Source organism: Falco naumanni, chromosome 4 (assembly GCF_017639655.2).
Source record: "Falco naumanni isolate bFalNau1 chromosome 4, bFalNau1.pat, whole genome shotgun sequence".
In the NCBI taxonomy this organism is placed as follows: domain Eukaryota; kingdom Metazoa; phylum Chordata; class Aves; order Falconiformes; family Falconidae; genus Falco; species Falco naumanni.
Window position 1 is genome coordinate 95,976,091 of NC_054057.1, and position 22,429 is coordinate 95,998,519.

The window sequence follows — 22,429 nt, forward strand, 5'->3', positions numbered from 1 at the left end:
GCTCTAAAATGGCAAGGGGCCACAGACCTTTTGTATGGAGCCAGGGGTAACCAGCCTTTCCTGTCTACTCAAAAGTTAGTGGTGGCTCAGTGATTTGCAAAACCATCAGGACGACTGGTTTTGTGAGGACCTACTCGAGGTCACAGTGTTGTCCCAGTGGCAGGCACCCACATTCCTTCCAAAGGCAACGTGCTGCAAGGACAGATCTCGGTCCTCGCTGCCGTAACAGCATGATGAGCCCCAGTTTTCCTTTCTACCCATTGTGGCATCCACTGCTTCATTCACAAGGAAACTGGGCTTTCTGGGCTCCGGCGCTGAGAAACCAAATTATCCTGGCGTTTGAAGGGTGCTTTGTGGAAAGCTCTAACAAGCTTCTGCAAATATATTTGCTCACGTAATGGCTCCGCATGCTCCATCTTGTACCCCAGCCTCCTTTCCCCAGCCGGTAGCAAGCAGTGGGATCACAGTTTTAGAACCTTTTAGGGTGCAGGTATAGGTTGCACCCTATATTGAAGGAAAAACCTTGAAGGAAAACTCAATGAAATGCAGCACCAGATGTGCCGGCTTTTACCTGAGGTGTTAGCAGTGACTTGCACTGGACACCATGTGAAGCAGGTGGTGATAAAAGATGCACCTGGAGGATAAACCTTAGACAGAGAGAACCTGGGGAAGGAAAGCATTTCCTCATTAATGACATGGGTTGATATTTTATTAAAACAGGTGAGGAGACTATCCATTTTGCATGAACCCTGCCCCTGGCAGATCACCAGTGGTCAGTATTTATAGAGAATGTTCCTCTGCAGCTAGCAGCTGGGCTGTGCTTGCTCCAGCTGGCTGTTGCCTGCTGATAGTCCCCGTCTTGCCGCTGCGTAGCACTGTCTGCTGATTGGGAGGAATGCTCTCCGGTCACAGATGCGAGAAGCACGCTTCTCAGCTCTGTACATTACCTTTTCTCTTCCTCCTTTTGCCCCTTGAAATTGCCACTCGGCTGTTACTTACTGCATTATATTACTTTGCTGTTGTCTCTCTAACAAGGCGGGGAAGGAAGTCGGCAGTCACTCGAGTTAGCTGCTGTATAAACGTGCAGCCAAGCGACAGCTCTCAGCCCTGGTGTGTGGATGTCCTCTCAGGCCAAGCAGCAGTGAATGAATTACCACTCTTTTACTGTCTGGGAGGAAGTCAGAAACGAAAAGTGTTGCAGGGAGAGACCAAAATCTTGTTAAACTGTCATTGCACTTAATCCTGTCCACAGCCAGCCTGCAAATAATAGAGGGGACCTTCTGTTACTCAGCAAGCTGGTTTCCAAGCACTGGAGCAAACCTGTCTTTTTACATGATATGGCACATTCCCTTTTGTGCTGTCATCACTATTAAATTCGAATGCAGATAAAAGGATTTAATTTCAGGAGCGGGAAAGTGAGTGTATTTCAGCCCTCTTAATCTCCATGCAGTTCAGATTTCCCGGGACTTACACTGAGCGCGTATATCAGATAAAGCCACACTAATTGTGTTCCTTCGTTTTCTGCCCCCCTCTCCCCGTTTTCTTTCTGTTTATCTGGCACTGGATGTTTGGAAACTGCAGAACTCTGTTTGGAAACAAGATCAAGTCGGTGGCCAAGAAAGCATTCTCAGGGTTGGAGGCCCTGGAGCACCTGTGAGTAACCCACCATGCCTCGGAGTTCGGGAAGGGGGGTCTGCCAAAAGTAGCTGCTTGAGAGATCTGCTAGCAATTTAATAGCGTCTTTGTAAACTGAGAAGCCAGTCCATTTGTGGGGGCCACCTGCTTCCTTCTCATTATAAGTCCGCCTCAACTTTGGCCTTTTTTTGTGCCAGGAACAAAGTTATAGAACATATGGCAGATCCGCATGCTCTTAATTTTTTGATTTGTTCTTGGATAAATATCGCCTTGACTTGCACATTGCTTCTTCACAGGCTGGTAGCAATGAAAATACGCTATTTCAGATGTAACCCTCTCTCCTCCTCCCTTGCCCCAACTTCCTCCTAAAGCCAGGCGCTGGCAGTGACATGTTGCAGAGGACTTGAACATCCCCATTCAGCACAACTGCCTTAGAGCGATTTGCAAGAAGTAAATTTTGGCTGCCACCGTGCAGCTTTTTTCCTGTGTCTCAAGGCTGATGACTCTAGCAGTGATTCATGAATAACTTTCTGAATTAAGACAATATAAAAGTATATGTGATTCTGCTCTAGATGTTTTATTGGCTGTTGATTGTGTGAAATGTTATGACCATCAAGAGCATTCAGAAAGATGGGGGCTGCCTGACTGGGGGGGTACATTCGCAGGCAAGTGTTCCCTTATTATTGCTGTACCAAGATTTTTCTCTACAAGCAGCGCTTGTCTGTCCTACGCTTCACTCAGTAAACTTCAGTCCTAAATCCAGCACTACCCTGTTTGAAAGGACATGTAATTTTTCAAGTAGCAGTAGTTGTGAGGGAAGCTTTTAAGAATACCTCCTTTTGGAAACTTTGCAGTGTTTTTCGAACACAATAGTATCCTCTCAAAGTCACTTTCAAATAACTTCTCGGATGCCGTTTAGTGCAAGTATTTGCTTTCTTTATGTTTGCTGAAGGTCTAGCCTGGGTTATGACATTCCTGACTATCTTTGGTTATGGAGGGGGCTGAGGAATTTCTGAGCTATGGATGGTGAAGGTAGCTGAGACTGAGAAAGTGTAGTGAGAAGATGGGGTATGGAATGACGTAGTGGTTTATATCAGTAATTTTTGCTGGTTGACTATTGCTCGGCAATACTTACTCAGTATTAAAGCGTTTTGTGGAAAACCATTTTGATGAGCTGTAAGTGCCTCTGGCCTTAACAAGGAGCTACCAAATTACCTGCTACTGGAGTCACTGCTTGAATATGGAGAGACTTTGTCACAGCCATAGCATCCCTTTTGTTCACATTGCCTTTGGTTGTGTTCTGCAGGAACCTGGGGGATAACGCCATCCGCTCAATTCAAGCAGATGCTTTTGCTAAGATGAAGAGCCTGCGGCAGCTGTAAGTAATTGGACTGTACACACCGTTAGGGAGGCAGGGATCCTTCTTGCCTTGGACGTGAGAAGTAGCACGTTGTTTCCAATGGAGTGTTACCCGCATTACCACTCATTTATTTCCTCCTCCCCTCTGTCCTCCTCTGCAGGGTATTTTTACACATGAGTAGATGTCACGGGGAACATCTTGCATTCAATAGTGAGTGAAATTAGATCATTGGAACAGGTTCTTCCAGCAGGTTTGCATCTGTGCAATTATTCATCTCCGCTCAGGAAGTCCAGCCTGGGTCCTGTTAGACATCTCTCCTTCTCACCCTGCCACTGATTTAATTCCCAGTGGCCCATCTGCTCCTTTGCTGTACCTATGTTTAGGATTCGCATACAGTACTGACATTTCAGTGATAAGCACCATTTGAACTGGATCCACTTGTCATCCAGCCTTCTGGTGTAAAAATACGGATGTGTTATCAGAGCTGCTGCTTGTGCTCTAGGCTGGGACTCTGCACTGTTATCAGACACTGTTTCCAGTCTTGCCTGGTTTCCTTTTCTCCTCTTCACCATAAATATTTAATCCACTGTCAGTGCATTGCTACACTCTGGAGTAGTGCAATGTCTGTGGAACAAGAAATCACTTATTTGGTATTTGAGCGGCATCCGAGTCTTCCTCCTGACATTAGAAATGGAAATGGGAATGGGATGGTCACTGTTGGCAATGACATTTATTTAATACCAGTGACTGGGGAATAAATAAGATAAACGTTGTGTGTCTTGTTTTAACCACTTTATCTTTTGCACTGGCTCTTGAAAAAAAACTGAGGTGAAAGATTGATCTTATTGGAGAAGAGTTTGTGGGATCTTGGATATTGTGAAGGAACCTTTATAAACCACGGAGAAGGTGGCTTACAGATAAGGGACATACACATGCAGAATGCATTGTGCTGAAGTCTTCAACACTGAAGGTCTCTCTGACCTGTCCCAGCTACCTGCAGTGTTTACTCCATCATGTATATTAGGGGCTACACATCTTTCTAGGACAGCAAAGCCGACAACTTTGGATCCCTCCCTCGTTCCCTCCCTCTCCATTTCTTTCTTTTCCTATTTCCTGGCTAGTTCCAGGCTTTAGGATTTCCTGAGCTTATCAGGTGGAAAAACTGGAGGAGATTCACAGCTTACAACACAGTGCTGGAGCTGGGATTCTGCTGAGGTCCTGATAACCTGCTCTTGCACAACTTGCAGTATTGCAGGGCAGGACTTCTCTGTCCAGGGCCATTTTCCCAGTCTCTGAGGCATCCTCACATTTGGTTTGAGGGACCAGACTGGGTTTTCCTGGGGTCCTGGACCAAACCAGACCAAAGTCTGAATTCCCTCTTGGTGTAAACTTGCAGTTCTTCACTGGCCTCAGAGCTATGCTGAGCCACAGTTTGGCCCACAATATTTAAAAAAGAATCCTGAGGCTCCCCTTTTATTTGCCCCCTTTTCACAACTCTTTTCTTAACAGAAGGTGCTAAGTTACTGTTAGGATGCTGACAAAGTAGGGGGGTTTGTGTTTTGCTTTCCAAAGTAGTCTCTGTTTGCATTGGCTTAGCACAAATGTCTTTGGTAATTTCTGTTCTACTGCTTCTGCTAATCAGTAAACACAACATCAGCCACACCTCCCATCCCTGGTGATGCTGGTGGGTGAAGATGTACCTTACTGAAGGCAGGCAGGGGCCTCTCCGCTTACTCCACTGCTGCTGGCCACTGAGGGAAATAAAGGTCTTACAGGGGGAACTTGGCATCCTCTCCCTGTCCAGTAATTTAGTCCTGAATTCGGTCCCCAACAAAGATGCTCAAACCAGAGAGGCAGAGAAGGAGCACGCACAGTAATTAGATAGGAGAAGCGGGATCCGGATGGGCTGTACTGTTGACTTGTGCCTCCGCTGCTTGTCTCCTTTGTAGGTGATCCGCCTCTGCTTCTCTCACTTAAGCCAGGGATGACATTGCTCATCTGTTCCAGGGGATCACTTTGGAAGCTGGCAAATAGAAGGTGCTTGAGAGTGTCACCACAGTACAGGAGTGGATTGCTCCTATGTGGAGATGAAATGCTGTTTAAATGTGTTATGTATTTAATAGCATTAGTGCCTCTAGGACAACCTGCAGTCCTGTGTTCTTTCCTTCCACCCATGCTGGGGGCAGGAGAGAGGAATGTGTCTAACATGAAAGGGCCGTGAGCTTTCCAGCCTTCTCTCTGTGCGGGACTCAGAGCAGGCTTGCCTCGGTTTTGTTTCCCTGCAGTCACATAAACAGCGACAGCTTCCTCTGCGATTGCCAGCTGAAATGGTTGCCCCAGTGGTTAGCTGAGAAAGAGCTGCAATCCTTTGTGGTGGCCACCTGCGCCCATCCTGAGTCACTAAAAAGCAAGAGCATTTTTGCCATCCAGCCAGAAAGTTTTGTGTGCGGTAAGTCTTGCTTGTGTGTTTTGGGGTTGTATAAAGGGTAGAACTCACTTGGGAAACATTTTCTTTGACTACCAGCATGTTATTATGAGAGGGTTTCTGTTTTGTTTTGTGACTCAATGGGATCAAAGGAAGCCCAAGCCTGCATTTTAAAAATTTGTCATTGGCTACAATTTATTTCCCACCAAAACCACACAGCGCATTGCTTGCATCTAGCGTATTCCTTACAGGGCTCCCTGAATATTAAATCAAAAGGGACTAATGCTTGTTCCAGTTCCAGATGAGGCTGCACAGAGACTTCCCCAGTCGTCTTGGTTTGAGACTACCAAGGCTGCAGCTATATTTTTTTTTTTTTTCACTCTTCAGTGTTCTGAGCTTCTTCTGTGGCTTTGTGTTCTTCACTCATCTTTTCTCCCTCTTGGAAATAACAAAGGGTTAAAAGCAGAGGAGAATCTCTCCATCCACAGCTCCTGTTTTTGGGCCAGTAGGGCATTACCCTTGAACCATCTGATGGTTAACAGTTGCATTATAATAATTTTTTTCTCCTACAGCTGTTTTTTCTTCTAAACAGCACCTACTGCTATTCTCCCACCCAAACAATGCAGTTGACTCTGCACCTGAGCTGTGGTTGCAAAGCAGCTTAACTTTATACCCAGCACACACAAACATCTACTACCTCTCTCGGAAAGAAAAGAAATATAAATAATCAGAGGAGGCCAAAGCGATGCTGCTCATGCATCCAGCTTTTGGGGGAAATAAAGGCATGGTTTGGTGAGCTGTGCTGTGGAGCCAGCCAGTGTGGATCCTGGGTGGAGCTGCACGTGGCTGTTTGATGAAGAAGAAAATAGCTTTTGAAAACACTGTTTAACCAAGTTGAATGCGTGACTGGCATTAACACGGAGCAAAAGCTTTGTTCCAGCTGCTGTCCCATGTCCCTTCTGATCCCAGAGTGGCAGGGCTCTGCCTAGGTGGCCTCTGAGCGAGTCTGGGAGGCTAGCCGTGCTCATCTGGAAGAAGAGATCGTGAAGGCTCCATCCCCACAGCAACATCACAAAGCGAAGACAGCTTTGCTTCTCCGGTGCCTGCCAAGTCCTCCAGGCACTAGTACTCCTGGTTCCAGAGGCCTGGCTGTTTAATTAAACCTTAGTCAAATATTAAATTACACCATTTGTAGAAATCTAATAAATGAATCTGCTTGGAACCTTGCTAAAACTAACAGTCTTCAGGGGAGAGAGAGACTGTGCAAAGCTTTCCACCCCAGACGGGTGGCAGGCAAATAACAGCTGCTTCTGCTTTGACAGTGCGTGCTGCACAGAGCCATAGAATCGTTTAGATTGGAAAAGACCTTTAAGATTGTTGAGTCCAACTGTTAACCAAACGCTGCCAAGTCCACCACTAAACCATGTCCCTAAGTATCACATCTGCACGTCTTTTAAATACCTCCAGAGCTGGTGACTCAGCCAGTTCCCCGGGCAGCCTGTGCCAGTGCTTGACAACCCTTTCAGTGAAGAAATTTTTCCTAATCCCCAACCTAAACCTCCCCTGGTGCAACTTGGGGCTGCTTCCTGAACATCCTACGTGGGAGAAGAGACTGACACCCACCTCACTACAACCTCTCATGAGCGTTTATGCCTAGAGGTGGCATTTGCAGCCCTTCCATGTTTCTTCCTACTTCATGCTAATGCAGGCCTGGAGGTGAACTTTTAACTTCAATATTGCGCTTCACGCATGGGTTGTACCAGGAAAGCTATTTTCTTTAGGCCATAGTATCTTTCTGAGGTTCAGCTACATTGGTGGAGCCAGCAAGTCATCTTTAGGTGTTTGAGGTCACGAAGTGACCGTCTCAGTCCACTGCTTACAGAAGGAACCAGGGGAGCGAGAATCCTAACTTAGACCAGCTGCCCAGCGGAGTTGTGCATGGCACATCTGCACTACAGAGCCACTCGCAATGGTGGAGCGCTTTGCAAGAGCAAGCTGCTTTCCTGGTGCAGACAGCAGTGGATGTAAAAGCAGATGTGCAATAATGGCTTTTGCTCACGCACTACTCGTTTCTCACTGCATCTCTTTGCTTGTTCCAGTCTTGCCTCGTACTCCAGAACTAACTCTGCCTGCTGTTTTCTCTTAGATGATGTCCCCAAGCCACAGATCATCATCCAGCCTGAGACAACAGTGGCTGTCCTTGGGAAGGATATCAGTTTCACTTGCTCGGCGGCCAGCAGTAGCAGCTCCCCCATGATGTTTGCGTGGAAGAAAGACAACGAGATGCTGCACAATGCTGAAATTGAGAACTATGCCCACGTGCGGGCAAAGGATGGCGAGGTGATGGAGTACACCACCATTCTGCATCTCCGGCATGTCACCTTTGCCCATGAAGGGCGTTACCAGTGTATCATCACCAACCATTTTGGCTCTACCTACTCCAACAAGGCCCGGCTCACCGTTAATGGTGAGTAGGAAGCTGCTTCCTCGTTCCTTTCCTCAGCCTGAGCCAGTAGGATTCCCTGGGACCCACTCTGGGCAGGCAGTTCTCCTGAGGGTCTGCTCCTGATGGTCCGGAGCTCCCAGCCTCTTCACACCGGCTGCCTGCATCTCTGGATGTTGAGAAGTGCCACGCGAGGAGCATGTGCCAGGCTTGTGACGGCTGCATCCAGCCACACGCCTCAGCGCGTGCTCCATGGCTTTAGCTGACTCTCTTCAGCTGTCGCGGTAGGGTCTTTGCCCAGTGAAATGGGCAAATGAAAACAAAAAAAAAAACCAAAAAAAGGACACAAAGAGGGACTATAGTGATTGAAAAGTCTCCGTAGGAGGGATAACAGGGTTTCTTTCCAGGTTAATCACAGAAGAAAATTAGCTTTGATCCCAGCTCTAATGATCCTGGGGGCATGGGGGGGTGAGTCTTGGACACTTAGGTGGGCATGTGCTGTAGGAACACAGGGTGAGTCCCCAGCAGTTCAGGTGCATCCTGCAAAAGCAGCTTGCCATCCTCTTGCCTGCGGGTATTTATCTGTTAATCTCCTGCCCAGGAAGGAAAGCAGTTAGAACTGCCCAGGAGTTGGGTGTTTTCCCCATAGAATTGCTCATCCCTTTGTCTTGTTTTCCTCTGTCAGTGTTGCCCTCGTTTATCAAAACTCCCCGCAACATCACCAGACGGACGGGGACAACGGCGCGGCTGGAGTGTGTGGCTGAAGGCCACCCCACCCCACAAATCGCCTGGCAGAAGGACGGGGGCACGGACTTCCCCGCGGCCCGAGAACGCCGCATGCACGTCATGCCCGATGACGATGTCTTCTTCATTACGGATGTGAAGATCGAGGACATGGGCGTGTACAGCTGCACAGCACAGAATTCTGCAGGGTCTGTGCTTGCAAATGCCACCCTGACTGTACTGGGTAAGCTGCGTTAGTGCTCCAAGAGAGCAAGCGGTCTGGAAGCAGGCACTGGAAGGGATTGCTGTTCAAGCTCTTCAGCAGGGGCAGATACAGAAGAGGGAGAAAGAGGCAGTGCTCTGCATTAGTTTTGTTTCATTCTTCTACACTGTAATTAACTAATGAAAAATACCCCGCTAATTAAGAGAAGGAGCTGTAAGTCGCATTTCCTCTTGTGCCAGGGAAGCCCCTCCAACCACCCCATTTACTGTCTGGGAAAATTACTTCAAAAAGGAATTGCACTCCATCTCTCTCGCCCGACAAAATAATTCCCGTGTGTCAGCTGTTGGCGCTGGTCCTCGCGGGTTTTTTTGTTGGGAAGAGTAGCACCAACTGGTTACGGGAAGGCCTTGGCTGCGAGTGTTAGATCTGTCGCAGTTTGCAGCTGCCGTACTCCTGAGCATGTGGCTGTGTAGTGCATTGCTGTATATTTGCAGGAACACCAGTTACATTTTGTACTGTTAAAAGAAACGCTTTGTTACACTGGCCCCAAGAATTAATTTCTGTGATTGTTGTCCTGCAGAGACACCATCTTTGATTCATCCACTGGAAGACCACGTAGTGTCCGTAGGTGAGACTGTGGCTCTTCAGTGCAAAGCCACAGGGAGCCCATCTCCCCGCATTACCTGGCTGAAAGGTGACCAGCCCCTGATGGTGACAGAAAGGCATCACTTCACCTCTGGCAACCAGCTGCTGATCATTAGGAACGTTGTCTTGGAGGACGCTGGGAAATACACCTGTGAAATGTCCAACACCCTGGGGACAGAGCGTGCGCACAGCCATGTGAGCATCTTACAGTCTCTCGGCTGTAGGAAGGACCGTACCACCGTGGGGATCATCACCATTGCCGTGGTGTGTAGCATCGTGGTGACGTCTCTGGTCTGGGTCTGCATCATCTACCAAACCAGGAAGAAGAGTGAAGAATACAGTGTCACCAACACAGGTAGCTCTGGTCTCCTGCTCAGGCTTCCTCTAACCTTCCGTGCTGTCAGACTGCCCAGTGCGGCTGAATCGGCACGCCAGGTAGCCACGCGATCACACTGGGAAAGCAGTTGGCTTATCTCGATGGTTCTCTTGGCTTGCAAAGCTGGAAGCAGCTTTCACTTGCTGCTGAAGCATGTTCAGAGCTGCTTCTCTCCCCTTGGCTTGCTCTTCAGAAAGGCCTTTTCCACTTGGCAGTAGTTCCAGCCATTGCTTTGCTACTTTGATTTTCCATGACCATAAATGATAACTCTTGAGACAGTCTGGATTATGTCCATGATGCTGGGAACCTGTCTTCTTAGGAATATGTATTTTCAAAGACTTTGTATTCAAAACTTGAGAAATTAGACTTTGAAGCCGCAATCCCTTTTTCCACGTTGCCTGTAAGAGCTGTTGTAGCCCTGCTGATGAGGGGTACCCCTCACCTTTTAGGGGAAGAAGCAGCGTTTATTGCTTCCTCCTGATATTCAAAGGGGATAATTTGGTGCAGAAGTGAGTGTTGCAGTGAGAATAAACTCTCCTGCCCTCAGCGCTGTGCAGCCTCTGCACAGGCGCATGGAAGAACCAACCCAAGGCCTCCCTGCCCTGCCGGGATTTGCAGCCTTCCTATATTACGCTTAGCTTTAGAACCAGTATGACGTAGGGGTTTAAAGACAGGGGCTAGGTAGGGACGCTTGGATACCATCTGACCAGTGCGATGTGTCAGTGGGATTCCCCGCCTCCCACCCCTTGGGTTTTTTTCAGTCCTGGAAGTCTAGGGCTTCATGCCGAGCATAGCTGAGTTTCACTTGGTTTTGTGTGACAAGGGAAACAGAAATTGCCTGATACAAAATGGAGAAACCCAAGGATAGTCGAGGGGCTTAGACGTACTTGCCTGCTTAAATGTAGTGAAGATGCTGTTCTCCAGAAGTCTTTTACTCACGACTTTGGGAGACACAGGACTTGAGTCAAACGAGGGACTCTGGATTTCAAGGGAAGAGGAAGGATTTACTTGTTCCGAAGAGACAGTTCCAGTTCCACCTCCACCTCCCTTGCACTGGCCGTGCCAAACGCAGACACTCGAGGTGGCCTTATCAGCGCTGTATCGCACAGCCTTAAGCTTCGAAAAACCAGGACGGGGGCTTCTGAGGGGAATGGAGTATTTAGACAGTTCTGATTCCATTGCATCTAGAGAAAATACCAAATCCCAGATCCCTCTTGCAAATGTGATTTGATGCGCCTTTGAAGATGGAAGCCTTTGTATCTTACTAGGAACTGACATTTCTCTGCTCCCCTTGCTGTAGATGAGACTATTGTGCCTCCTGACGTGCCCAGCTACTTGTCTTCACAAGGGACTCTCTCTGACCGGCAGGAAGCGGTCATCAGAGTAGATAACCAACAGCCTAACGGGCACATAGACAGCAACGGTGAGAACCGGTTTAATTATTTTTTCTGTAATGCTGTATCTGAACTTGACAGGAGGAGGTAGAAATCACAGTACGAAGTACTTTACAAGTTATCTGAACGATCTTCTTAATGTAATTCTCTAGCTACTGCATTTATGCAGAACAGGGATCTTTCTTTCACTTCACAAAGCCATCCTCCCAGTAATAACAGTGTTCATACAAGCAGACTGCTTCAGAGACTGCTCAGTCAGGCCCTAAGGACTATATTTTTGCTAATTTTGGATTAGGTTTTTGGCACCAGAGTTACCCACAGTTAAGCTCTACTAGAAAATACATTAGCATTGCCTGTCCCTGCCTTCAGGCTTAGAAATTAAAAGTTGGGATTTTACAGCATTTAAACACAGCACGTTAGGAAGGAAAAGTTAAGCGTTCTGAACTAAGATTCTCCTGAGATTGTACAGCATTTATTCTGTTAAACATTAGCTTAAAATTATCTATTATCTCCATTGCTATTTTTTCTCCCTTTTGCAGCTTTTACAGTAGAAGTAAGACTTAACAAGTCATTTAACTGAGAGCAGATGGTTGTAATCTTTAGCCAGATGGTTTGTTTGTTACAGGTATGTGTCAGACTGATGCTGGAAGGTGTCCAGATGTTGAAGCTCCCACTGTAGGTTGTAGACAGCCAAAGCTGTGTATCGGCTATAATAAAGACACTTGGAAAACTGAAGACATGGCTGATGGAATGCTTGTTCCAGATAAGACAGGTACAAAACCCATTAATCTGGAAAGGTATTTCGTGTTTGTACAGATCAGAAGGCCCTCCAAGTCAGACAGCATTAAGACAAGAAATTGTTACCTTCAGAAAAGAAAAAAAAAAAAAAAAAAAGCCCAGAATGATTCTCAGGTGTGAGCACAGTAAATTTACTTTCCCCTGCTTGCTTTGATCCTCCATCAAGCTTGGGTAGTTTAAATTCAAGGAACCGTCAGAAAGAGGCAGACTAAAGCTCACGATTGCCATTCCTTGCAGCTGGCTGATCGGTATTTTGATTTGAGCTATTCCTAAAATGCGAGAGCACTTTTAAACTGAACGTGTTAAAATTTGTCATGCTCTTTAAAGAGGCTGTCAACTTCAAAGCTCAGCAAAAAGCTGAGCTTTTTTTTTTTTTTCTTTTTTCATTTTCAAAATTTAAAAGTTGTTTTGGGCATTACACCTGCCACTGCTCTTTGCCAATTTCTTGAGTGTTACACTCATACTTTTCTACTTTTAGGATGTGTTTTCTGTTCCCGTGCTGTTGTAACATACACAGAAAAACAGGCAGTGAAACAAATTTTCTCTCCAGGAGAAACTGTAAAGTTTAATAACGGAAAGTTGTCAGGTGCACTGGGGAAATTAACTTTTGACATTTAGAAACTCCTTCCTGTTTGCTGCTTTGAACTCTGCTCATCTGTTGTTACCACTAACAGTAACAGCATATCTTGAGATAACAACATTGTGAGTTGACAGTGATTCCTGCAAAGCAGCAGCACAAAAATGGGAAAGGTAACTTGGTATTTTAAAGCAGGTACAGGAAAGTTCCACTTTCTAGTTCTACCCTGACCAGAAAGCCTGGAAAAGGAAATAAACGCACAGTTTGTTTAAAAAAAAAAAAAAAAAAAAAAGGAAGTCACAACTTCTTTGGAGTAAAAAACCCCCAAAAATCCAGAATGCAACCAACTAAACCTATTAATTGGAACTACCTATAGGGATAGCTACAGAGTTCTGAAAAATGCAGGTACTTACTAGCCCTGTATAAAACCACGAAGTGCCCATCCACAGTGCCCAGTGGGAGTCCCACACTGCCGAGGGACGGATGAACTAAACAGATCTGCCTTTTCCTTCCGCTACTTGTGAGCTTGTGCTGACAACTTCCAGCTGGTTAATCTGCGTTTGTTGCCATCTTCCCTTCCTCCCTTGAAGGCTATGGCCTGCCGGTCGTGTGCACAGACTGCAGTGGCAGCACAGACAGCATGAACGTCCACATTTACCCCAAGGACTCGGAGTACTATGCTGAGAGCCTTAAGACTATGGACAATACCTTCCCAAACGCACTGAGCAGTAAGGAACGAAGTAGGAAGAAGGGTGCAGGCACCAGCCTTCTTCATCCTCAGCCGTGCAACGGGATTGCCAGCGGCAAGAGGATGGAAACAGACGGGACCCTCTACCCCAGCAACCACGACAGAATAAGACCTGTGAGCACGACCAGCCCGCTGCTCGCAGACGAACACGGTACGTCTTTCCGTGGGGATGTCTTCTCCTCTCGGCTTTTCTAACTGGCTCAAAGGCATGAATGATAGTGGCGGGGTGGGTTTTATGAGGAGCGCTGGCGGGCTCAGCACCGACTAACCACACTGGTTCTTTGGCTTTTTGCAGGCTCTTCACAAGCCGTAGCAAAGCCTTCAGAGCTTAACAACCTTAATTTGGTGAGAGCTTCACCAGCAGGAGGGTCATTAAAGCAACTGAACGTGCTTCCTGAAATTTCCCCAACACTACTGGATTTGCAGAGCGAAGCCGAAGTGAAACAGGCTCTCCTGTCCAACGGCAGCGCACCCAAGCTGTGCGACTCCGTTCGTGAGTTGAAGCCACCAAACACATCGCTGGACTGAGAGGACAGACTGCCACGTGCAAATTAACAAATACGCTATTAGTTTTAATATTTTTTTTCTTTGCACAGAGTATATAGGCTACTTACTTCTACCTCAAATCCTGAACTGATGACCTGTCAAAGGCAAAACAACTGAGGTATGAGAAACAAGCTTGTATGGGGAACAAACTCCTGTTCGAGCGTCATCTGTTTGTACATAGTTTAAAACTTCCCTGAGAAGTATGAAGTGTTCAAAAGTTGACTTGCATATGAAGCACATAAATGCAAGGGGTTATTGTGTAAAGAGAAAAGTATTTGATACAATTGTACATAAGAGTTTTCATATATAAATATATATATATATAAATATATATATATATCTTTTACAGAGGCTATTTTAATCTTTAGTGCATGGAAAACTGAATGAAATTTTACAATTTTGGCAATATTGTTTTCAGTATCAGGTTGCTGTTAAACTTTGTGAGAGAAATAATTCTGGTGCCTTAAACGCATAAGCAGAACTTTAAAAAGCCAGACTGTTGCAAAGGGATTGTCCTCTTTTCAATGGAAGTTCCTTTAAATCAAGAATTAATCGGGTTACTTAGCACAAATTTCCTTCCCCTTTGAAATTTATTGCACTTAACATGTTTAAACAGAGATCTTCAGCTGTTTCAAATGAAGTTTATATGAGAAGAACCCATGCAATGAGAAATTACATAGCAACCTGATTTTTTTCCTGTTGGTGGAAGAACTTAAATTCCATTATTTTTCAAAACTGCATACAAATTAGTTTATGAACTGTGACTGTGTGATACGTTAAGAGTGGACCACACAAGAGGCACTAAATAATTCAGCAACAGTGCAGAGCCCCGAAACAGCCAGACAAAAAGGCTGTCGTGATTAGTGAGCAGTCATTACCAAAATAAGTAACTCATGCAGTAAACTGTGGGGTGGTCTCATGTTGCACCGTTCAAAAACTTCATAGCAGAGGGCGTTATCTGCCTGTAGATGCAGTTACAGCACCGATCACCTACAGAGCTAATTGCAGACATTTCCCACGTGGATGCAGCTTTACCTGTATAAGATGCATATCATTACACAGCCTAGCCCTGTTTAGAAGGAATAACATGTGCCAGTATAATGTGTTTTCACACCCAAAAAATTACATCTGTTCTGGAGGGGGTTTGAAACCATAGAGCTGTTTTGACAACAAACTAAAATCACACTCCTGAGCTGACAGCTGTACCGTTAATTCAGCTGATAGTTACTTTTTTCCTGCAAAACACCATTACCCCCATCTGCAGCCAGGCTCTTTATATGAAAATCTCTGCCTTGTGTAGCAATTCTGGGCTACTCAAAAATATACTCGTTTAGAAGGGAAACTATGTAGTTATGGTTGAAAGTACTCTGTTAAATGGAAATGTTCCAAGTATTTTTACGTGGTCTTTTAAGTTAAGTTCATCCATGAACGGGGGGAAAAAAATGCCCACATTGGTCAACCAGATCCTTGTCACTTCTCACTTCACTACAATGCTTTTTATTTATAGAAAGGCTGCTTTCTGTTGGTGTTGGTACCTGTGGATGGAGGACTCCCAGTTATTTGTAATTTGAGTTCTGCTAACATCAGGTTGCTAACTCTGGTGATGACTACTCTGGGGGAAGGTTTATCAGGGGGGGTTGTTACTTTTTTCCTTAGGAGCAACTCAAATGCCAGTTCCACTGAAGCAGAGTGTGGTGGAAATCCACTTTTGCTAGTACTGTGGCTCAAAACAAGCACCAGAGGTAAGGGCAGAAACATTAAATCCACCACTTGGTGACTGCCCGAGCGCTGCCACGCCTGCAGGGTCTCGGCAAGCAGGGACGAGCTGCCTAGCACCGGGGTGCGAGGTGCCTGTTCGCTCTGTTACCCGCTCGTCCATCCCACCTTACCTTGAGGAGCCACCACCTCCCGTAAGGGAAGGACCTCCGCCTGCTGCCCGGCAGCGGAGCCCGACCTTGACGAAGCAATGCATAACTCAGCCAGGTACCTGTCTGTATCAGTTCCTGACTATTGACACGTTTGCACTTTGAGACAGGTGGCTGATTATGTTGAGTGCCAAGTTTATTCCGAGCAAAGGAAATGGATGTTAGAAAGCTATAAACGGAGCGTAATTTTCCCCTTACTGAAAGGAAAAGTATGCTTCGGAACTGACTCGCAAGGTGAAAAGAGTGGAACCGGGGACACGGGGAAGATGGGAATGATTTAACTGACTCATTTTGCTGGCGGAAATGTCATCACCATTGCAGATACAAAGCATATTTGCCACATTAACATTTGAAAATAATGTTTCTGAATAAAGTTAACTGCCTAATGTTATGACTTCCACTAAATATGTGAATTTGCTGCTTCTAAGAGGCAATGTGAAAGAGGAAGTATTACTTTTGTGTACAAAGTTATTTATTTATTAGAAAATTTGGTACAATGTTGTACATTGAAAAACATGTAAGATATTGAAGTGTCTAACGAATGGCATTGAAGTGTCTTTAATAAAGGTTCATTTATAATATTACAGCTGTTTGGTTGAGAGTGAGCTTTTGGGAGTTTCAGTTGAAAATGAAATAAAATTCTAATCCATTGCTATACTCTTTTCTGTCTTTGTCTGACGAAAATGCAGACGGACTGCCCAAATACCCTCTCGTGAAATTGGACCCACGACTTTAACATGAGATGCTGTGGATCAGCATGAGACTGGCAGCCCAACTTGCAGATGGGGTGGAATTTGGGGGCTGTATCGAAAGATACAATAAAGAGCTCACAAGAAATACATTTATAATATATCAGCTCTCTTAAGTTATCTGGCACTACCCTTATCTTGGCACTGAAATCAGAACAGATGGGGTGTGCACATGTGCAAGTATGTAAGAAAAACAGGGCCAGGACAGCACCAGACTCAGCTGCAGTTGTGAACACCTCTGGCTTTCTCAAACCCAAACCCCACCCTGTATGGAAATTCCAGAGGCAGCTTTGGAGATAAGCTTGGATTCTTGCTTTAACTAAAAATCTCAATTCAGTTTCTGACTTTTTAAAAAAAAAATTCACATATAATTTCCTCCTCCAAGTTAGGACTTTGGGTATAAAGCAGATTTCCTGAGATTGTCTCTTAACACATGCAGGAGTTAACCTGGCTGTCCGCTGGGGCTTTGGCTTGCTGGTGCCGTTCCCGCGGGGTGCCCTGGTCCTTCCCGTGGCCGTTCCCGCGGGGTGCCCTGGTCCTTCCCGTGGCCGTTCCCGCGGGGTGCCCTGGTCCTTCCCGTGGCCGTTCCCGCGGGGTGCCCTGGTCCTTCCCGTGGCGGTCTGGGCTGCGCAGCCACTCCAGGACACAGGAAGGGGAAGCGCTTGGCCTCCGTCTCTCCTCCCCATTTTGTCGGCTAAAACAATCTGGCTCTTTATTTGCATTTTGGGGGTTTTGTTTGTTTTTTTCGTTTTAAACAAAAAAGCAGTGATGACAAATGATTATGCAAATATTAAGGAAAGCCAACAAAAATGCGGTATTTGGACCCAGTGGCTTAGGAGGCGTGATTATTTTCAGCTCAAGTAATTAAATGCACCAACTGCAGTGCTAACCCTCTCATCATGTTTAAAAAGCTTTAACAGAAAATACAAACTAGCTTTTAAGACAGAGTGTTAAATCTCCTGCCACACAAAAGCCCCTAAAATTGGTTCTGTGAGACACACAGATATATACAACTTCATAAAAGAGACAACCTTTAAAGTGGCAGGAAGGAGTGCTACACCACACCATGGAACGGGTAGAATTGACCAGCCAATACGGGCTTGGCTGAAACTCCCCATTTTAATTGAAGATTATTTTAAAGAATGACTTCCTTTGTTCTGTAAGTTTTACTGGTTTGCCCATTATTTCCTAAGTTTTGGCCTCAGAAAGGTCTTACTACTATGTCATGGGACAACGGTGCCATAGAACATTCAGCCTTAGTAAGGCTGAGCAGCAGCCCGTGCTCTGGGCAGGGGCTCAGGCTCGGCACGTGCCCCCGGCCCCGCGCATGCACCAACCTGGTTCCGTATTTGTCCTCCCTCGCCGCAGGACTCCCTGCACCCGTACGGCTTCCTAATGCAGAGAACCACCTGGAAGTGAAGTTCTAGCATCCCAGGAGCGTGTCACCACGGGTACGACTTCCATTGGGCCAGAAGCCTTGCGATGACCTGGAAGGAGCCGGCACAGAGCGGCGGGCCCAGGCATGTGGTGCCACCAGCTTGAAGCCGATGGCCTCGGTGCCGCTACGGCCGCACGAACCGGGCTGCGCTGCCCCTCTCAAGCCTGCCGGCGGGCGCTCACGGGGCACCGAGTCCCGGTGCACAGCCGCCCTGCTCGCCCCAGTGTGGCTCCCCATGGCCCCTGCAGTAGCCAGCACCTACCTCCTCCCCGCCACGCGCGAGGAGCCCCTCAGCCTCCGAGCAGCAGGGGTGAGCCCCTGTGAACCGCCACCGCCTGACCTGGCCCCCTTGTGACACCGCGCCGGTACAGCCCACCGAGGGGTCTTTTCGCTCTGCAGCAACTTGGCTTTGCCGTGCCCCCACAAACACTTTCCACACCTAACTGTTTTCAAGCACCACTTAGCCAAGTTGCTGGTGTAAACCTGGGGGCCCCCACCCCAGACTCCGGTGGTAATTTCAAGTGATTTCAACAAGGCCTTTACACCAAGCTCATCCTTGCACCGTTTTGGCTGCTACAGCTTCTGTTTCCTAACATGAGAGCATTTGCTCTGCCTGCCAGCAGCCTCCCGAGAGCCCTCGGGATCCACCTGTACATCGGCGGGAGAACCTGCGTGTTCTCTCTGCCCTGCCTTCCCAGCCGTCCTCCTGGGCTTCGGGATTTCCAGCCTCCTGCTCCTTCAGCTGCTGAGGGAGGATGACCAAAAGAAGGCAGAGCTGCACATCTTTGCACAAGCACAGCTGTGAAATAATATAAACCTGTGCTTTTACTGGAGAAACGTGAGTCTAATTAATAAAGCTGCACTAGCTACCACACAGGAATGCTTGCTGAGCACCTGTAGGCATAAATAGGAATATAAACTTCCACAAATACAGCTCAAATCAGAAACAAATGGATTATTGTCTTTTACAAAGAGCTCTCCCAACCAGGAATACTCTCAGTGCTGCTGGAGGGCAGCGGGCTGTAACTCTATCAGCCCCTTCCCTGCCCAGCGAAACCCTCCCCGCGGTATGAGGCAGGTGCCACTGAATTATGAAAACTTGCTTTATTTCAGCCTCCCCGCTCAGCCCACAATCTGGAGGTTTGCAAAACATTTCCCCTGCAGGAGTTCTAAGAACGCCTTTCTCAGCCACCGTAATTAGCTGTTTACCCCCCAAACATCACTTTTTTGGCACAACTCTCACAATGACCTCACTCACTTTCCATGCAGGAAAATTTCATGTTTGGGAAATTGGATTATTGGAGGATTTACTTTTCTTTAACAGTGAAAGTGGCTCTCAGCCTGCTGAACAGCTGCGGCGAAGGGGCGGCAGGAGCAAGGCTGTGTTCACGGCCGGACTCCTCCTCCAGCTCGGCAGCTTCTCCAGCTTCTCTGGGAGCCACCAGCAGGACCGGCCAGGCTGGGTCAGAGCAGCAGCTGGCGAGTCTTCTCATATGTCCCCAGGAAGATGAAGCCTCCCAGGCTGATAGCTGTCATCCGTGGGACAACACCTGCGAACAAGCTGAAGGCAAAGGAAAGGCGGTTTCAGAAGATGAGCAGAGAGCGGATGCTGCACGGCTGGCTGCAGGGGCTTCAGGAAACAAAGCCAAGAAAAATTCTCACTTGCTGTTTTCTTAAATCCCACCCCACTGCTCACTGACGGAACCTCTCTGGACTTCCCTAACAGAGTAGTCCCAAGCCTTGTGATTTTTAACCTCTCTCCATACTCCTCAGGTGCAGAAGCAGAGGTGCAGGAGGCTACGGGCCAGACTGTGGAAAGAGGAGCTCAGACACATCTCCCCGAAGGGCTGCAGGCAGATGGGAAGCACCCCATCCTCCACAGCCCCCAGCCAGCCTTGGCAGGGAGACCCCCTCTCTGCCAGGAGCTCCCCCACTGCACAGACAGCCCTGCTCACCGCAGCGGCTCATTCCCAACAACATACAAGGAGGCAGGAGCAGGCACGGCCGCACATTCAGCCGCCACGATTTTTAGGTGCCTCATCCTAGTAGTTCTTGGAAGTTAACAGGAAACTCGTGCAAAGCCAATTGCTCGAGACAACGAAGCTTATAGTTGGTTTAACAACCTCAGGATAGGCCCGAGTATCCTCCCGGAGGACTATAGGCTTCCTTCGCTGCAAGCAAGGATTAAACATTAGGCTCAAACCTGTTTGGCATCCCCCTGCTGATCTGTCACCTGCACGGCAAGAGCCCTTCACAGCACCATGTGGCTGAGCTCCGCAGGGATGCTGTCCTCAGCTTTTTTCAACCACTGCATGTCCCTGCTCAGTGTCCCCATAGTGGGACAAGGTGTAATTCCCAGTGTCCCCTGGCTGCACAGGAGGTGCACGCCCCCAGGGCTACGCAGGAGCTCTCTGCTCCCTGCCTGGTATCGTGCTGCACTTGGGAAACCTCTGGCTGCAGTAACTCTGGTTTTTGTTGTAATGAGCTGTGCTAAGGAGCCTGGAGCACACAGGCAGATGGAAACATTTTATGGCTTTACTAGACAGCAATTGGGTCTATTACCATAATGACAGCTTTAAAACAGAGTAATTTGTACAAGGCATGTATGGACAGAGTGCTGATAGGGTAAATCCTACGGCGCAGCACCGCGCTCGGAACGCGCACCATCCTTCTGCTGAATTAGGCAGCCCTCATTACAGAAGCAGGGGCAGACATTCATTTACAGAACAGCCCACTCGAGACACAGCTATTACACAAACAGGGGCAGATAACTGAGTTAGACAGAAGCTGCATCCCTGGCAATCTCTATTACTAACCATCACTTCCAAGAACCCCAGCCTTGCTCCCCTCAGTTTCCTTTTCCCACCTGCTACCCGTGGGCTCCCTTCTGCAGGAGGGCAGAGCTGAACGGCTCCAGGGCTGCCCCGAACCTGGAGAGCTGAGCTCTTCTGTAGGCCCGATCCCAATTGGTCCGCACTGGGAGACACCTGCCCTCATCAGCAGATGAGATAAATGTGGTTTTTTCTGCTGGCCCCACCAGAAATCACTCTGGTGAACTGCCTATTTGTATTTGCTGTCTGTTTGCAGAGATTTCACCTGGCACCCTGCCACTCCTCTCTCCCTGCCTAGACTTTTCCTTTTGCTTCAGCAGCTCTCCCAGTTCCTGGTGGGATCCAGCACCAAGGGCTGGAGGGCATCACCCCTGCCTTCTCATCAACAGCTGCAATAAACACACAGCATGTCAGTGACCGGCAAAGACCAAACACGGGCTTCCAGGTACAGACACGTGGTGCTCTCCACAGCCCTGTGAGGAACGGATTGGCAGGAGTCACATATCAGGAATCACGTTTAAATCCCAGAGTGAGGTCTGGCTGCAGGTGTTCAACCTGCATGGTGTGCCCTCCCCAGCCATGTGCATGCCCTGTGGGGTGCAGCTCTTCGTTTCAGGGTTCCCAACCCAGCAATACACCTAGCCCCACAGTCCCAGCAGCACAGGTGACATTTTTCGGTGGCAACTCTGCAACCCAAAGCAAATCCTTTCTCAAAAGACTAACCAAGACCCCTGAAGTTACCCTTTAGAAAAGGCACTGCGGGGTCTGGATACAGCACAGAAGGGCCAGCACTGACAAAGGACTGCGTGCGCAGCCACAAAACCTCCATATTACGGTCTGGTCCGAAGAGGTGGCCCTGCTGAGAAGCACCGCTGTTATCTGACTACAGCTCCGCAATGAGTCCACTCCTGCGGGCAGCTTGCGTTTCACACAGCAGCACGCCCTGAGCACAGGGGCTGCTTTCACCACTTGCATTGGTGAGATCCGGCTCACGGAAAGCAGGGTGCTTCGCACCTGCCATGCCATCTCCACGCCAACTGGGAAGCTCATCCAAGGAATGGGACACCTGGTGCAAACTGACAGCTCTGTCCTCAGCTACACACAAGCTAGGACAAACCATCTCACCACATTTACCAGTCAAATAATCCTCGTCTTTCTCATCAATGAGTCGTGAAGCCTAATCCACAGCTTTCAAACACCACCACCTCCTCACATGAAAAGCAGTTGGACAAGATATAAATTTGCTTTCACATGAATGGCTCATCTAACCCACTGGCAAGAGTGAAGAGGTGCACAGATCTGCTCACCCCATCCCTCTCCTACCTCCTGCCACAGGCCTGGCTCTCCCCAGACAGAAAAGGATGTGAAATTTCTTGGCGTGAAGCAGAGGGATTTACTAGGTGCAGACCAGGAAGCTGAGCCCCGTGCTCTGGTTTTAATAAGGTGGCAATAAGCAATGCTTCTTTCTGCCCTCAGAATTCCTCCTCTTCAAGTATGAGATTTATTAGAGGAGCCATAAATCATTTCATGTTGCAACTGGCCAAAAAAGCCCGACATTTTTATTGTTTTTGATTAATAGATTTATAATTGGCA

At 47.6% G+C, this 22,429-nt stretch overlaps 2 protein-coding genes across 5 annotated transcripts in view; one reads left to right on the forward strand and one right to left on the reverse strand.

Annotated features, from left to right (window-relative positions):
* Positions 1-16,471, forward strand: part of LRIG1 (leucine rich repeats and immunoglobulin like domains 1) — a 94,144-nt gene extending 77,673 nt beyond the window's left edge. The window contains exons 10-19 of the mRNA XM_040593578.1: positions 1,582-1,653; positions 2,942-3,013; positions 5,281-5,444; positions 7,567-7,887; positions 8,549-8,830; positions 9,390-9,809; positions 11,131-11,253; positions 11,850-11,996; positions 13,190-13,498; positions 13,643-16,471. Of these exons, the coding sequence (XP_040449512.1) occupies positions 1,582-1,653; positions 2,942-3,013; positions 5,281-5,444; positions 7,567-7,887; positions 8,549-8,830; positions 9,390-9,809; positions 11,131-11,253; positions 11,850-11,996; positions 13,190-13,498; positions 13,643-13,875 (2,143 nt within the window). The 3' untranslated portion in view covers positions 13,876-16,471. The remainder of the gene's footprint in view (positions 1-1,581; positions 1,654-2,941; positions 3,014-5,280; positions 5,445-7,566; positions 7,888-8,548; positions 8,831-9,389; positions 9,810-11,130; positions 11,254-11,849; positions 11,997-13,189; positions 13,499-13,642) is intronic.
* Positions 16,472-19,094: 2,623 nt separating this feature from the next.
* SLC25A26 (solute carrier family 25 member 26) overlaps positions 19,095-22,429 on the reverse strand; it is an 89,028-nt gene continuing 85,693 nt past the window's right edge. For all 4 annotated transcript variants that reach the window (XM_040593582.1, XM_040593580.1, XM_040593579.1 and 1 more), the window contains one exon: positions 19,095-19,566. In XM_040593582.1, coding sequence (XP_040449516.1) covers positions 19,470-19,566 — 97 coding nt within the window. In that variant the 3' untranslated portion in view covers positions 19,095-19,469. The remainder of the gene's footprint in view (positions 19,567-22,429) is intronic.